At 51.5% G+C, this 16,951-nt stretch overlaps 2 protein-coding genes and 1 non-coding gene across 3 annotated transcripts; 2 read left to right on the plus strand and 1 right to left on the minus strand.

The window, feature by feature from the left end:
* Positions 1-1,448: 1,448 nt before the first annotated feature.
* Positions 1,449-6,641, minus strand: IMP4 (IMP U3 small nucleolar ribonucleoprotein 4). Its single transcript, XM_005572827.3, has 9 exons — positions 6,568-6,641; positions 6,317-6,425; positions 4,804-4,887; positions 4,037-4,146; positions 3,823-3,955; positions 3,591-3,745; positions 3,422-3,516; positions 3,260-3,333; positions 1,449-3,177 (listed from the first exon to the last, which is right to left on the minus strand). The coding sequence occupies exons 1-9, from the start codon at positions 6,568-6,570 to the stop codon at positions 3,065-3,067; spliced, it is 876 nt and encodes a 291-aa protein (XP_005572884.1). The 5' UTR covers positions 6,571-6,641; the 3' UTR covers positions 1,449-3,064.
* Positions 6,642-7,352: 711 nt separating this feature from the next.
* Positions 7,353-11,598, plus strand: VMA22 (vacuolar ATPase assembly factor VMA22). Its single transcript, XM_005572826.4, has 5 exons — positions 7,353-7,502; positions 7,573-7,676; positions 7,764-7,846; positions 8,475-8,606; positions 10,610-11,598. Exons 1-5 carry the CDS (start codon positions 7,392-7,394, stop codon positions 10,720-10,722), a joined length of 543 nt encoding a protein of 180 aa, XP_005572883.2. The 5' UTR covers positions 7,353-7,391; the 3' UTR covers positions 10,723-11,598.
* Positions 11,599-12,623: 1,025 nt separating this feature from the next.
* Positions 12,624-12,695, plus strand: TRNAE-UUC (transfer RNA glutamic acid (anticodon UUC)). Its single transcript has one exon. It is a non-coding gene; the product is annotated as a tRNA-Glu (tRNA).
* The last annotated feature ends 4,256 nt before the right edge of the window (positions 12,696-16,951 follow it).

Consider the following 16,951-nt stretch of genomic DNA (forward strand, 5'->3'; position numbering starts at 1 on the left):
AAATGCAAATGCAATTGGGGGAAAACATTTTGCACCTAGCGCTTGACAGAGGTTAAAACCTCATATGATGCCCAGGGCTGACCTGGGGGGCAGGTGCTCACATCTTGTGATGGTGCCTGTGGAGAGACACAACCTCTACTATCATTTTATTTTAATTTTTTCTTTTTATTGAGACGGAGTCTTGCTCTTGTTGCCCAGGCTGGAGTGCAGTGGCGTGATCTTGGCTCACTGCAACCTCTACCTCCCAGGTTCAAGCGATTCTCCTGCCTCAGCCTTCTGAGTAGCTGGGATTACAGGCACCCACCACCATGCCCAGCCAATTTTTTGTATTTTTAGTAGAGATGGGGTTTCACCATGTTGGCCTGGCTGGTCTTGAACTCCTGACCTCAGGTGATCCACCCGCCTCAGCCTCCCAAAATGCTGGGATTACAGGTGTGAGCCACTGCGCCCGGCCTCTATCATTTTAAAGGCAGAATTCCCCGTGTAGGAATGTATTCATCAGATACACTTGCATAACTACGCACAGAAGTACGTTCAATGATGCTCTTGAAGCAGTATTTGTGGGGATGAAAACAGGAAGCCACCCAACAATGTAGCCACAAGGAAGGAGGCAGATTCATGTGTACTAGACAGCCCTGGCACCCTGTGGCATCCAGTTGTCATTAAAGAGTAAGATGCAAGGTTCAGAGTGGTGTGCACATGATCCCTTTCAGGTTAAAATGTAACTAACAAACAGTCAACAAACTTATGGATACCATGAATAAAAAATATCAGTCCAGCTGCTTTAAAAAGTCAATACCGACGACCTCTGGAGAGTAGGGATGGATTGTTTGGGGTGGAAGGAGGATGATGGTTTACTTTTCACCATGTGCACTTGTGTGTGTTTTTAAAAATGTTTTGTAGAGATGAGCTCTCCCTATATCGACCAGGCTGGTCTCAAACTCCTGGCTTCAAGTGAGCCTCCTGCCTTGACCTCCCAAAGCGCTGGGATTACAGGTGTGAGCCGCTGCGCCAGGCGTTCTGTATGCTTTTCTATCATGAGGATGTCTTCCAAGTGTGCACCTGCACCCCAAAGAAAAATGGGCAGAGAACTCAGAGGGCAGGTCTCCGTGGTCAAGAAGTGGGTGAAATGTTCACCCACTAACATTACGGTAAAGAACCTCCCTGCTCCCTGGGTGCCCAGTGCTCCAGCAAGGCGTCCAGCCTTCTGGGGGACGATGCAGAACATACACACAAGTGCAGGGCCTCCCTGCCTTTTGCACACTGACAGCATATTACACATGGCGTTTCACACCATGCTTCTTTGTATTTAATGTCTATCTTGAGGAGCTTCTCGATGGCTGCATCTACAGAATGGGGAAAACTATTTGCAAAGCATGTATCTGATAAAGGGTTATTACCTGTCTCAATCTGGGCTGGGCTGTTATAACAAAATACCACAGACTGGGTAGCTTAAACAACAGACATTTATTTCTCGCAGCTCTGGAGGCTGGGAAGTCCAAGATGGTGGCTCCAGCAGATTCGGTGTCTGGTGAGGGGGGGCTTCCTGGTTCACAGATGGCAGCTTCGAGCTGTGTCCTCACACGGCAGGAGGCGCAAAAGAGCTCCCGCGGCCATCTTTTACAAGAGCACTAATTCTATGCATGAGGGCAGAGTCCTCATGAACTAATCGCTTCCCTAAACTGTTGACCATAGGGATGAGATTTCACTATATGAATTTCTGGGGGACACAAACATTCAGGCCACAGCAGTATTCAAATTATATAAGGGACTCAAGTGAACAACAAAGAACAAACGACCTAGTGTATGCAAAAATGCTCAGCATCACCAACTGTTAGGGAAATGCAAATCAAAACCGCAATGCGAGATCACCTCATACCTGTTAGGACGGCTGTTACTAAAAAACACAAGATAAAAAATGTTGGCAAGGATGTGGAGAAAAGGGAACGCTAGTGAACTGCTGGTGGGAATGGAAATCAGTACAGCCTTTATGGAAAGCAGTATGGAGGTTCCTCAAAAAATTAAAAATAACCACCATTTGATGCAGCAATCCCATTTCTGGGTATACATATAAAAAGGAGATGAAATCATTATCTTCAAAAGATAGCTATACTCCCACGATGACTGCAGCATTTCCACAACCGCCAAACTATGAAAACGATCTAAGTGTCTGTTGGTGGATGGATCGGTAAGAAAATGTGGCATATATATTTTTTACAAAAAAAATCCTATCAGCCGGGCGCGGTGGCTCATGCCTGTAATCCCAGCACTTTGGGAGGCCGAGACGGGCGGATCATGAGGTCAGGAGATTGAGACCATGCTGGCTAACACGGTGAAACCCCATCTCTACTAAAAAATACAAAAAACTAGCTGGGCAAGGTGGCGGGCACCTGTAGTCCCAGCTACTCGGGAGGCTGAGGCAGGAGAATGGCGTAAACCTGGGAGGCAGGGCTTGCAGTGAGCCAAGATCTGGCCACTGCACTCCAGCCTGGGCGAAAGAGCGAGATTCCGTCTCAGAAAAAAAAAAAAAAAAATCCTATCATTTGCAATAACATGGAGGAACCCGGAGGACATTATGTTAATAGAAATAAGCCAGACACAGGACAAATACCACAGGATGCCACTCACATGAGGAATCAGCCACTGAGCACCGGGTTTGGCCTGTCCCCTCCACGTTGGCACACTGGCAGCTCCCACTCAGTGAGTTAAGTTGGTGGGCTGCCCATGCCACGGACTGGGCCTGCTACCCACATCTACCTGCTGAAGAGCTCATAGGACCCTGACTCTAGAGGGGATGTCAGCATCAAATATCTGACTATGTTAACCCCACACTGACTCCAGGCCAAGCACGTCCCACAGCCATCAGGTCCCCACCCAAGAGGACCCCGATGGGCTTTGCCCTGCAGACGTGGCCTGACCACTCAGAGGCAGGCGCGGCCATGACACAGACGGTTTATTCAGAGCTCTCCACCCACCACGGTTCCACATCCCAGCTCGGCAGGCCTGTCTGTGACGGCCCCATCCTGAGTTCCAAGTCCACGTCCTGACTGAGTGGTGAGTGGGCTCACTCGGCGCTCAGGAAGACCCTCTTGCGTGCGGTATTGGTGTAAGGGTGCCAGCGCCACTCCACGTCTGCTGTGGCCTCCTGCTCCAGCGTGCCCAGGCGGATCATGTACACTGCAGGCAGGGATGGCCATCAGCCCTGGCACAGCCAGCCTCGCCTCCCGACCCCAGACATGGGATTCAGCCTCAAACTCACGCTTTAGCTCAAAGCGGGGCCCGACCTCAGTGAGCTCCACGTTGCGGTGGTCTGTCTTCTTGTACACGTGGTGCCTGGGAGGGAACAGCTGTGGGTCAAAGGCAAGCAGCACGTGGTACACAGGGTGGGGACGCTCTCCCGGGGCATGGCCTGTGGACCCACCGGAACGATATGTAGTCGTCCTGGTTTGCGAAGGTGATGACCCGGTGGCTGTCATCTTTGGGCACGGGAAACAGGTATCGGAGGATGTCAGAGACCTGGGGCACAGGGAAAGAGAGTGGCAAATGCCTGGCCTGGCCCACAGCCCTAGCCTGAAGGCCCCCAGACTCACCCGCTTGCCCAGGCGGGAAGAGAAGCCATGTGTGATGAGGTGGGGCTTGGCCTCTGACATGGTGCCCAGGTCTGGGATGTCATGCCGCATGACCACGTTGCACAGCGTGAAGTAGGCAGTAGGGCCAAAGGGCAGGTGGCTGACGATGAGCCCCACTGGCGGGGAAAGGTGGCTGTCAGAGACCCCCGTCTGCCCTAGACGGCTCCCACCCCGACTCTCCCTCTGGCCTCACCAGGTGTGCCCCGGTGCTCGTGAACGACTAGCAGATCGGTGACGCCGTTGGCTTTGCAGGCTCGCACCAGTGCCCCCACTTCATGTCGACCTCGGTTCATTCGCTGGGCGCCTGGGAACACCAGCTTCAGCTCCTGGGCGTGGATGGCAGTGTGCAGTCAGGACGGGGGCTGTGTGTCCTGGGTGTCTCCCCCTCACTCCCTGCTCACCAGTACCTTTGCAAACATCTTGAGGCGGGAACTGGGGTCTCGGGAGGTAGTGATCATAACCTTGGGATCCTCGACTCCTGCCCATCGGTATTCATCATCCACGTGGCTGGTCACGCCTGTCAGGGGCACGAGGGGCAAGAACATGACAGTCTCGGGAATGAAATGCTAACTTGGGGGCAGCCAAGACCGCCTGGATGGCGCTGTCTGCTGAAGCCTTCAAGAATAGGAATGCTCCACATGCACAACGGGCAAGAGGGCGGCCTCCAACCACTCTGGCTGCCGAGCACACATGTGGCGGAGGAACAGAATCTTTTGTTTAATTGTAGTTCACTGAAGCTATATTAATCACATGGGGTTAGCAGCTACTGTATGACACAACAAAGTCCACACTCTGCTAAGGTGAACAGTGGCAAACTCCTTTCCCTCAAAACAAGTATCTATAATGTTTGGAATTCCTTTCTTGTTTCTTGAATAATGCAGTGAATTAAACGTATGGGCACCAATGATGTGCGAGGGACACCATCTTGCCCCGGCAGGCACTCCGGTGGGGGAGGGAATTAACAAGCAAGGCGCGGAGTCAGTGGCCCACGTGTGCCATGGAAGTGGGACAGGGCACACTCAGGGAGAGCCCTGCGATGCCATCTGTGCAGTGACAAGGGCATAGGAGACAGTTCCAGGAACAGTTTCCTCTGATGGGACAGTGCCCAGTGTGTCTGAGGAACGACGGGAGACCAGCCAGCTCAGTGTTGGGGAGGGCTACCTTGTATAGTTACCTTCACCTCCTGCATCATCAAACTCCAGGGACCCCTGTAAGGCCAGAGCCTCTCGGCGTAACTCAGTGGGAATCAGGCGGTTTTCTGCAGGGAGAAGAGAGAGGAGCTGAGTGGGTCACGAGCATGGAGCCCTCAGCTCACTCCACACACCACAGCTTACAAGCCTGTACACGCTTGAAATAAAAATACCTCAGTCCATTCTGGGCTTGGATACAGCAGGGATAGAGGTGACAAAACTTTCTACAGGCCAGCCCATAAACAGTGGTTACTAGGACTTCATTTTCTTTAGTCTCACAACTTGAAGACTTTCTAAAATATCTAAACATATTGTATTGCTTTTATAATCAGGTCGAAATCTAAAAATTGATTTTTTTTTTTTTTTTGAGAGTCTAACCCTGTCGCCCAGGCTGGAGTGCAGTGGCGTGATCTCAGCTCACTGCAACCTCTGCCTCCCAGGTTCAAGCGATTCTCCTGCCTCAGCCTGCAGAGTAGCTGGGATTACAGGCACCCATCACTACATCCGGCTAATTTTTGTATTTTCAGTAGAGACGGCGTTTCGCCATGTTGGCCAAGCTGGTCTCGAACTCCTGACTTCAAGTGATCCGTCAGCCTCAGCCTCCCAAAGTGCTGGGATTACAGGAGTGAGCCACGGCGCTGGACTTTAAAAATTCCTTTTGAAAAGAAATATAGACTGTTCTGTATGTATGAAGGTGGACCAGAGACCTTAAAGCTCTCAAGACAGCAAAACCGCTAGTCATGATGCCCACAGTGCCTCAAGAGCATGGCTTCAGCGGGTTCTGGGCCGCAGGCTGCCCACTGCAGAGCAGTGCGCTCCAGGCACGCACTCGGGCACCACTGTTCTCCACGGGGCTCAGAGGAACTCTGGCAGGGAGGATGGGCAGTGCAGTCTGCAGCACCCGCGCTATCCAGATAGTCTTTGGAGAAACTTTCTTTTTTTTTTTTGAGACGGAGTCTTGCTCTTTTCCCCAGGCTGTAGTGCAGTGGCACGCTCTTGCCTCACTGCAACCTCTGCCTCCCAGGTTCAAGCGATTCCTGCCTCTGCCTCTGTCTCCTGAGTAGCTGGGATTACAGGCGCGTGCCACCACGGCCAGCTACTTTTTGTATTTTTAGTACAGACGGGGTTTCACCATGTTGGTCAGGCTGGTCTCGAACTCCTGACCTCATGATCCGCCCGCCTCGTCCTCCCAAAGTGCTGGGATTACAGGCATGAGCCACCGCTCTAGAGAGAATTTCTATAGGACAAGGTAAAGCCTTTAAAACTGGGGACGAACTTGACACACTGTATACAGCGGGCAAGCTGCAAAACCCGGGTGCTGCAACGTCAACGACAAGTAAGTACCACTGTCACACGGAAGGAACTCTCAAAACCAACAGGAGAATCCAATGGGCAAGGAAAACGGCCGGCAAGCATTTGGAAAGACGCTTGGATATCCGAACACAAGTAAGTGCGGGGGGTTTACAGCGCAGACGCCCGCGGGACCGACCACCGTACCTTCGAGCGCGTGCCTCAGCCGCTCCTTCCTCTCCTGCGCCGAGCGCTGCGCCTCCTCCCGGGCCTTGCGGTACAGGTACTCGCGGCGCAGGCGGGCCTCGCGGCGCAGCTGCGGGAACAGCGGGCCCAGTCACTACTGGCTCCCGAGCCCCGGAGCCCCGGAGCCCCCGAGGCTCCAAGGCCCCAGGGCCACATCCCCAGCACTTCACGCGTCCCGCAGCTCCGAAACAGGAGCTCAAACATCCTCCTACCATCTTGAGCGCCGCTTCCACGTGGGTCCGGGAGACTCTGTGGGTTCCTCTGGCGCCACGCAGTCCTCACTTCCGCCCTCAACCAAGATGGTCCCTTAGACGCTTCACCGGTGCCTGCAGCCGTCGGGCATGCCCTGTGTTAAGATGGCGAATAGGGCTGGGCGGGGGAGGGGGCATGGCAAGGCGATTGGCCGTTCCAGGGGGCGTTCTCCTTGGGACAACCAATAGACTGGATACAGAATGTCACACGCGGCTTCCGACTGCAGCTAATAAAGATGTCCGCCAGCGGCTTCCCCATCCCCGCCCTTCCCCCGCCACCGCCGTGCAGAATGCACGGTTTCAAGATGATGAACCGCTAAAACAATCATAATTAGCGGCTCGAACCAGTTCATCAGCTGTAAAAATGGCACACCGACTGATCTGGAGGTTGCCTGCCGGCTCCTTTCCAAATTAAAACCACTCTTCCCTCAACCAAAATGGTTTCTGCACAGCTTCGCTTTCTTCCATCGCCACAGCAGGGGCCCGAGTTCTAAGACTGGGCAGCTTCCGGAAGGACTCAGAACCACCTTCGGCCCCGGCCGACAGTCCGGCTGGCTGATCCACGTGGGGGCTAACTGGGGAAACCAGTCGATCGGTTGCTTCTGTGCTGCTTCTCTAAGTGCGCTTGCCCTTAAAGGAGCTGACCCGGAGGCCTAGGTGCTGCCGGCGTGGGGATCCCCAGCTGGGAACGCCCCTCCATGGAAGATCTCGTGTGCCCATTGGCTGTCCTGCCAACCGCGGGCGGTGACGGGGAAGGTGGCGGGTCCGGATCTGAATGCGTGTCCATGGCGGCGCTTGACCTGCGAGCGGAGCTGGACTCGCTGCTCCTGCAGCTGCTGGGGGACCTGGAGGAACTGGAGGGGAAGCGAGCGGTGTTGAACGCCCGGGTGGAGGAGGTAGGCGCCTGGGGCGGGCAGGAGGGCACACGGGCGTAAACTGAGGCTCACCGCTGTCCTCTCCTTGCAGGGCTGGCTGTCGCTCGCCAAGGCTCGCTACGCGATGGGCACCAAGTCGGTGGGGCCCCTGCAGTATGCTTCCCACATGGAGCCCCAGGTCTGCCTCCAGGCCAGGTGAGGAAGCGTCCATGCTGGGCTGGGTGGGTGGGCGCGCTCCAGGCCCGGGGTGCCAAACCTCCATCCTCCCTTCTTGTCCTTCAGCGAGGCCCAGGAGGGACTCCAGAAGTTCAAGGTGGTGAGATCTGGTGTCCACGCCCCAGAGGAGGTGGGGCCTCGCGAAGCAGGTGAGCCCCCTCTTCCTTCTGCAGAACCCCTTCCCAATGTCAAAGACAAAATGCAAATGATGGAGATGGTTTTAATTAGGTTTTTGCGATAAGAGAGAGCATCCCAGAGCTGAAGAACAGAATGTTTTTGTAGGGTGGTTTTGCCTTAGACTTTTATAGGGAGGAGTAGAGAAGTTGGGGAGTTGCTTTACACTGGGAATAATTTTACAATCACTTAAGTTTCAGTCAGCTGAACAGAAAATATTCATCTGTGTGTCTAGCTAGTTTCAGAGGGACAAACTTCTAATCCCAGTTAATCATTCCTGAGACAAAGAATGGGGAGTTGGAACATCTGTGTCTGGTCTGTCAGCATGTTCAGGTCCAATGGGTAAGGTCGGTGTCACAGGCAAACAGGGTCATCTGCAGGTCCTACAGGAGTCATGGGAAAGAGTGGACAAACAGTCTCATCTGAATCACAAGGGGAAAGGCTGTGTTTTGTGGTAAGCTGTTTCCTGGAACCCCAAAGTTGGAATTTTCCAACCAACAGTGTTTTCTAGAATCATGAGCTCAGATCAAGCTCAACATTGTCACCAAGACGATACAGGCCAGGGAGTAAGATCCCAGCCTACTCCAACCTTTCTTTCCTCAGCTCTGCGGAGGCGCAAGGGCCCCACTAAGACCCCAGAACCGCAGTCCTCTGAGGCCCCTCGGGACCCCCTGAACTGGTTTGGAATCCTGGTTCCTCACAGTCTACGTCAGGCTCAAGCCAGCTTCCGGGATGGTGAGTGGACCCTGTCGTTTGGCTGTGTGGCCCTCAGACCCTCTATCCACAGGGAACACTGGAGCACTGCTGCCATGGCTGGGGTTAGTCTGTGAAAGACTTTGCAGGTTTCTCTTCATCCAAACTTCTGTTGTTACCCACTGTGTTTTCCAAAAGCATTTACTGATTGTTGGCAGCATTCGGGTTCATGCTAGCTGCTGGGGATACAGCAGAGAACAAAAGAGAAAAACACCTTTTCATGTAATGTTTAGGAGCAGAGAAAGGCAATGTGCAGATAAGTAATAAGTCAGGATGTGAAAATTGTTACGAAAAACACATAATGGAGTGGGACAGGAGTGGGCCAAGGTAGCTATTTTACGAAGGGTGGCCAGGGGAAGTCTCTCTGAGGAGGTGAAGGAAAAGCTTTGTGGGTGATTTTGGGGAATGGTGCTCTAGATGGAGGAACCAGCCAGGACAAAAGCCCTGAAGCCATATATATCAGGTATGTGCGGAGGCTGATGGCCTGAAGTGGAGTCAGATGAAGACTGTGGGACGCACAGAGAGGCTGTGAGCAGAGGATGGTTCGACTGGCTGCACAGGGTCACAGGAATCCTTGGGTGCTGGGTGGGGACAGAGAGCAGAGGGAGGAAGCGGGCGTCAGGGAGCGGCCAGTGCGAGAAGCAGATGGCGTCACTGGAGGAGGAGGTAAGTGGTGGGAACCTGCACAGGTTTTAAGAGTAGAAGCCGGCCAGGCGCGATGGCTCAAGCCTGTAATCCCAGCACTTTGGGAGGCCGAGACGGGCGGATCACGAGGTCAGGAGATCAAGACCATCCTGGCTAACATGGTGAAACCCCATCTCTACTAAAAAAAATACAAAAAAACTAGCCAGGCGTGGTGGTGGGCGCCTGTAGTCCCAGCTACTGGGGAGGCTGAGGCAGGAGAATGGCGTAAACCCGGGAGGCGGAGCTTGCAGTGAGCTGAGATCTGGCCACTGCACTCCAGCCTGGGCGACAGAGCGAGACTCCGTCTCAAAAAAAAAAAAAAAAAAAAAAAAAAGAGTAGAAGCCTCAGAATTTGCTGACAGATAAGATATGGGAGTAAGGGAAGGAAAGGAGTCCAGGAAAGCCCCCGGTCTCCACTCAAAACCCCTGGAGGATGGAGTGACCCTCACCCACTGTGGGCAGCTGAGGGGATGCCGGAAGGCAGGAGTTGGTGTGGTCTGTGTGGTGTCTACTGATGTCCTGCTGGACAGTCTGAGTGGGCACTTGGGCACATACCTCTGGAGTTTGGGAAAGGCCTGGGCTGGAGAGAGATTTGGGAGTCACTGCATAGCACTGTTTAAATTCCAAAGTTTTTGACACAAACACTGGTTTAAAGCTGAAACAGGATGAGATCAGCAGAGGGCCTGGGGAGTATGGACAGGAGGTGAGGGAGAGGAGGGGAGAAGCCAGTCAAGGAAACTTAGGAGCAACACCTGGGAGCAGGTGTCCTGGAGGCCAAGAAGAGAAAGTGTTTCCTGGAGCAAGCGATCCAGTGTGCGGTCAGCCCTGCTGCTGAACAGGAGGCTGAAGACTGAGAGCTGCCCGGAGGACTGGGCAGCAGCTGTTCCAGCAGAGACATCGGCACAAGCCACCTAGAGGTGGATCCAGAGTGTGGACTACTGTTGGGGCAGAGAAAAGAAGTGGAGGGAGAGCAGGTGAGGGGAGCGAGAGGCTGTAGTCATGGGGGAAGGAAGGAAATGAGAGCATGAGATGGTATTACTAGCTGTGAATTTTTACTTCCTGGTGGGTGATATAATGGGTCCGGGAAGTCTGAGGAGGTAATGTTTTAGCAAAGACCTGAAGGAGGTGTAAGACTGCAGAGGTTCTGGAGCAGCCAATGCAGGGCCGTACCTGGAATGTTTTGGGACAAGTGTTGCGGGCAGAGAGGCCTGGAGCCTCTCCAATTTCTGGGGATGTCCAGATCCTCCTGGGTCCTGTGTTATACCACAGATACCATCCTAACCTTCTCTCCTTTCCTCCAGGCCTGCAGCTGGCCGCAGACATAGCCAGCCTCCAGAACCGCATTGACTGGGGTCGAAGCCAGCTCCGGGGGCTCCAAGAGAAACTCAAGCAGCTGGAGCTGGGGGCTGCCTGACATGCATGCACAGAGGCAGGGCAGTGAGCTCAGCTGTTCTCTGACATCGCTATTTGATCTCAGGCCTTCTTCCTTCACAAGTAGCTCTTGCCCCTACCCCACGCCAGCTAATGCCCACTCTGTCCCTGCTCTGCATGTTTCCTTAGGTGTGAAGTTTGAAGAGGCAAACTAATTTTGAAAGCCACTATTTTGAAACCATTCCGAGGCCTGAGTTCCCATAGGACACACTCACGTGGGCAGGTACACGTTAGTCAACAACTGGAACTGTCTCTTGGATCACTCAGCTGTGGTTTCGTGGCTGGATGACGGAACACTGTGCGAAGAGAGGTGGTGGGGGACAGGAAGTAGCGCTTCATGCTTACTACATCCTCCAAATTGTCTTTGCTGGAGGAGAAAACCGTACTGGGCCAAAAGATCAGGACAATATGACTTGAGTCCACAAGGATACAAACACCTGAGTAGCTGGGCAGCCCTTGGCAGGGTCTAAGCCAGGAAGTGAAAATGATCTGGCCTAGATTTTTAAGGGAACTCTAGGAAGAGGCCTACCTTTTTAAAATCCTGTCTCTTTATCTTACCATAAGAGGCTGAACCTCTCTTCATTTTTTGGAAGGGCCACTTGTGTTTTCTGTTTTGGGAACTTCATTCTTCTACTGGGTTGTTGATCTTTGCAATAATTTCTAGGAGCTGTTTATGTTTTGAGGTAATTGGTCCTTTGTTCGTATGTATGAGATGGAAGTCTCATTTTCCAGTTTATCTTTTTGCTTATGATTTTTTTGACTTTTTATTATAAAATAAAACATATTACATCAAACCACACAGAACAGTTGAATAGCTTAATGAATAACTACAGTAAAAGCTATGGTAACCACTACCCAACTTTTGTGTTTTTTGATCATTATTTGTACATACAATTGAATGTATCCAGCTGTCACATGATTCTGAATTTGGGCTTGTAACTGGTAAGGCAATCAGGGAATTCTCCAGCATTTTCAAGAACCTCTGTGGTTTCCGTTGAAATGTCCACTGAGTCATGTCCAGCTTTTCCACCGTCCGCCCACGTGCTGTATGTTGGTTAATGCTGCCCTTTTGTTTTGCTAACTCCTGTGTAAACTCAATGTAATTTGGGGGTTTTCATTCTGTTCCGCAGACATTACTGTCAACACACCAGTACTACATTGTTTTACTTCTTGAACTTTAACATAACCCCTGTAGGGCAGATTTGCCATTGGTTGAGGGGTCGTTTATTGGCCTGTTGACCTTGAGTTGTCAGGAAAAAGACTAAGGGAGGAACTCAAAAGGAACCCCCGTGACTGCAGGAAAACTGGATATCTGCCCCCAGCCCTCACCAAAGGTTTCCTTTCATCACAAGATCCTATCTACAAGGTGCCCGTTAGTGAGATTCTGAAGCCAAAGTAAGGAAAAAAATAAGTCAATTTTGCTGGGGCCACAAATTCTTCAAGGAGGAGGTGCGACCCCATGGAGCACGCCCTTCGCTGCTGGTCGTGGGCGGGCACTGGGGTGGGCATGCGCCGCCCACTGCGGGCTGGGGGCTGGACTGGCAGGTCGGGCTGGGACCACGGGCTCTGCAACTGCGGTTGATGAAGACAGCAAATCTTCAGCACAACGTCCTTAACTCGCTGCCCTGATCTTCTGCCCTGACTCCAGCTCTGGGGGAGACCACCAGGAAAGGGGGTTCTGCCTGCGGGGGTGGGGTGGGGTGCCTTGTCCCACCAGGGCTAAGTGGGAGACGGGTCCGTGCAGCCAGTCTGGCAGGGCTGCAGTCACACCGGTTTCCACAGGGACAGCAGGAGCTCAGCGCTGCGCAGTGGTAGGTGGGAGGTGCTGGCGCGAAGCTGCGGCATGTCATGTATACAGACATGGTGGGGTGACTACTCAGCGGTTCCCATATGGTCTAGCGGTTAGGATTCCTGGTTTTCACCCAGGCGGCCCGGGTTCGACTCCCGGTATGGGAACAACAGTGGTTTTGTTTTTGTGTTTTTTTGCGGATGTATGTTTTTTTCTTTCAAGTTGAAAATGTTCGCCAGAAGAACTTTGACTTTTCACCACTAGAATGCTCCAGGACAGATTGGGTATTTCCTCTTCATTTGAACTTGGAGAAACGCCCAGGGAGATCTGGGCCCCATTGCTGTGTGTTTTGATGGCAGTGACCATTTTCATCACGGCATTAGCTAGTTGTTTTGACCATCAATAGCTTACTGAGTATATTAGATGCCATGTGCATCACAGGTGTGAATATTGGAATTAGTGAAATGCCCGATAACATTGAAAATATTCAAAATGTGTTGCTGTGGAACCCCCAGCAGAAGACAGGTCCCCACGGGCCCCCATCGTGCTCCAGTGCACTGGCTCAGGTTGGCAGGGGCCACCTCGGGTCCATGAGCAGCCTCTGCAAGGCGGGGAGAGGAAGTCCTAGGCAGTCTGCTGGGAGCATAGCACTCTGGAAAAATGTACTTTTCTCTCTTGCTGCTGCTTTGTTTGGTCCAGTAGTCAGGGTTCCTGTTTTCTCACTCGGACAGTCCAGGCTTGACTCCACTCCCTCAGCAGAAAACCAACTTCAAACTTCAATGATGCCTTCCTGCCAGCAAACACACACACATCCCTTTTAAAGGAGAACCCAGCTGGGTGAGTGGGCACCTTCAGTCCCAGCTGCTAAGGAGGCTGAGGCTGGAGGTTTGCCTGAGCCCAGGAGGTTGAGGCTGCAGTGAGCCGAGGTCGCGCCAGTACCCTCCTGCCTGGGCCACAGAGTCAGACCTCTTACCTAAAAAAGACACTGTCTTTCGGCTTGCTTGCTCAATTAATTCAGGGAGATTATATGTAGGGCTGAGGTCATGTCTTCAGGAATTACTGCCACACTCATTCATTCATTCATTCCTGCCTTTGTTTTTTACAATTATTTTTATAATTATCGCTAGTAAGCATACCAATGAAAATTATTGTTCTGGCACATAAAGAGCTTCAAAATCATCACTTCCATTCTTACAAGAAAAAAGCTGAACGAACTGAAAAATCAACAACTCTCAGATGCCTCAGAAAATTGAGGTCACGTGGCAAACCACTCCCCTGAAAATTAGAAGGAAAGGCAAATACAAAGCCACAGCTTCCAGGCGCAGAAGCTGCTGCTGCAGCCAGCAACTTGTAGGGAAGCTTAAAGGGTGGCTGACTAACTGCCAGAGCCTGGGCATGTAAGCATGAGAGAGGAAAATGCTGGGGACCTAGCCTTGAGGGGCCCCCGCACTCTCATGGGTTTTATCTCCAGGAATTCTATTAGGTTCTTGGGTGAAAATCAGAGAAAAATCTGCTGGAGCTTCTGGCAAGGGGAGGGAAGTGTAACCACTTTGAAATGCACACAGAATGTCCTGTTCTCCTTAACAAAGGCTTAAGGTCAGAGCAACTACCAGAGCCCACCCAACCCAAAGGAAGGAAAACATCCACCTCCAGTTCTCTCTAGTCTTCCAATCTCAAATAAACAAAGCTGAGAAGCACTTGTGAGGGGCACAGCCTAGGGACCACTGGTTCACAACAAGACTGGGCCTTGATGATGGGTCTATAGACCACTCCCCACTGTCCCCACATCTCACTGCCACATCACTTAGGGCTCCGATACGTTAACAGGGGATTACAGCTGAAAGAACTGCAAGGCCCAGAATTCACGTAAGACTCCAGGGAAACCCAAAGGCAACAGGGGATGCAAAAACAAGGACACTAGAGGAAATTTTAGCCTCTGACATTTACAACTACAGCACACAAGAAACACAGCCTTGCTCCTTAGTCAGATAAATATAAGACTTCACAGTAAAAGCCTATTTACCTCAGTTCCTCTCACCTCATGCATGTTTGGCTTTCAACAGAAAATTACAAGATGGGAGATAGAACATTTCTGCAGCAGAATGCCTCCATCAGTCAGTTGCCTGCCTGTGGAATTTTGGAAGCCCCATGGCCTTCTTTTATTCCATTCCATCTCGGTCCCTTAGAGTCAATGCTGCCATGTTTCTACTGCTATCAGAGTCTCAAAACCTTTGTCTCCTGCATAATTCATGGGGTTTCAGCCAACAGACAAACGGGCCTTCCACAGATCTTTCCTTGGTAACCCCATCTCTATTTCTGGCTTCTGCTGAGATGGTGGAGTGGTTCCGTGAGTCACATGTCCAATCTCTTTAGCAAAATGTTATCCAGCCACACCCTTGGTTCTTTTTTTTTTTTTTTTTTTTTTTTTGAGACGGAGTCTCGCTCTGTCGCCCAGACTGGAGTGCTGTGGCCGGATCTCAGCTCACTGCAAGCTCCGCCTCCCGGGTTTATGCCATTCTCCTGCCTCAGCCTCCCGAGTAGCTGGGACTACAGGCGCCCGTCACCCCGCCCAGCTAGTTTTTTGTATTTTTTAGTAGAGACGGGGCTTCACCGTGTTAGCCAGGATGGTCTCGATCTCCTGACCTCATGATCCGCCCGTCTTGGCCTCCCAAAGTGCTGGGATTACAGGCTTGAGCCACCGCGCCCGGCCCAGAGTACACTTTCTAACGGTGAGTTTCCTAATTTTTGTAGTCTTTGTAATCTGGACATCCTGGGAGCCCCTAAATCATTAAGTGCCAGCTCCTTTCTGCTTGACTGTTCTTTACTCAATATACCTTTTTCATCTCACAGTTCCTATTAGCAACAAGCAGGTGTACCTTCGACACTGCCCTTAGAAATCTCCTCAACTAAATATCCAAGCTTTTAATATCCAAGCTTATTATTTATCATGTCTACTTTCCATATAACAGAACACAATTTAGTCAAGTTCTCTACCACTTGATAACAAAGACCTCTTTTACTCAAAAGTCAAAGAACATATTCCTCATTTCTTTCTAAGACCTCACCAGAAGCACCTTCAACATTATGTTTCTACCAACATTCTGTTCATGACAATATATGTATTCTCTAAGAGCATCAGTCCCCAACTGTTTTGGCACCAGGGACAGGGGCTGGGGGGTTGGGGGGAAGACAGGCTGATTTCAGGATGAAACTGTTCCACCTTAGAGCATCAAGCATTAGTTAGATTCTCATAAGGACTGCACAGCTTCAATCCCTGGCATGCATACTTCCCAACAGGGTTCGTGCTCCTATGAGAATCTAATGCCTTGCTGGTTTGACAGGAGGCGGAGCTCAGGCGGCAATGCTGGATCGCTGGCCGCTCACCTCCTGCTATGTGGCCTAGTTCCTAACAGGCCAGGGACCTGCACCAGTCCTTGGCCTGGGGGTTGGGGATGCCTGCTAAGAGAATAGAAGCTTCTCTACAGGTCTTCTCACTTCCTTCTGAGCTTTCATTGGAATTACTGTTCACATCTCAACCAACTGTTTCCTCAGTGGATTCTAGGCTTTTCTATCACTGCCTCACACTTCTTCCAGCCTCTTCCTGATTCCAAAGCTCCTTCCACATTTTAAGTCTTAGTTACAGAAACATCCTACTTCCTGGCACCAATGTCTGTATTAGTTTTCTAGGCTGCCACAGTAATTTAACACAAACTTCGTAATGTATCCTCTCACAGCTCTGAAAGTCAGAAGTCTGGAGTCCAGGTGCTGGCAGACCCCTGTGTCCTCTGAAGGCTCTAGGGAAGAACCCTTCTCTGCTTGTCCTAGCTTCTGGTGGTTCTGAAAGTCCTTGGCGTTCCTTGAGTTGCAGCTACAGCGCTCTGATCTCTGGCCCCATCCTTCATGTGGCCTTCTTCTCCATATGTATCCATGTGTCCTCTCCTGCTCCTGCAAGAACAGCGGTCACTAGATATAGAACCTACTCTAAGCTGGGTGCAGTGGCTCACGCCTGTAATCTCAGCAATTTGGGAGGCCGAGGCAGGCGGATCACCTGAGGTCGAGAGTTGGAGACCAGCCTGACCAATATGGAGAAACCCCGTCTCTACTGAAAATACAAAATTAGCTGGGCATGGTGGTGCATGCCTGTAATCCCAGCTACTCGGGAGACTGAGGCGGGAGAATCACTTGAACCCGGGAGGCGGAGGTTGCTGTGAGCCGAGATAGCGCCATTGCACTCCAGCCTGGGCAACAAGAGTGAAACAACAACAACAAAAACAGAAACAAGAACCTACTGTAATCCAGTACAAATCATCTTAATTACATCTGCAAGATTCTATTCCCAAATAAAATCATATTCTGAGGTTGTGGGTAGACACGATTTTTTTTTTCTTTTTGATGGGGAAACACTGTTCAACTCAAGACAGAG

This window comes from Macaca fascicularis, chromosome 12 (genome assembly GCF_037993035.2).
Source record: "Macaca fascicularis isolate 582-1 chromosome 12, T2T-MFA8v1.1".
NCBI lineage: Eukaryota > Metazoa > Chordata > Mammalia > Primates > Cercopithecidae > Macaca > Macaca fascicularis.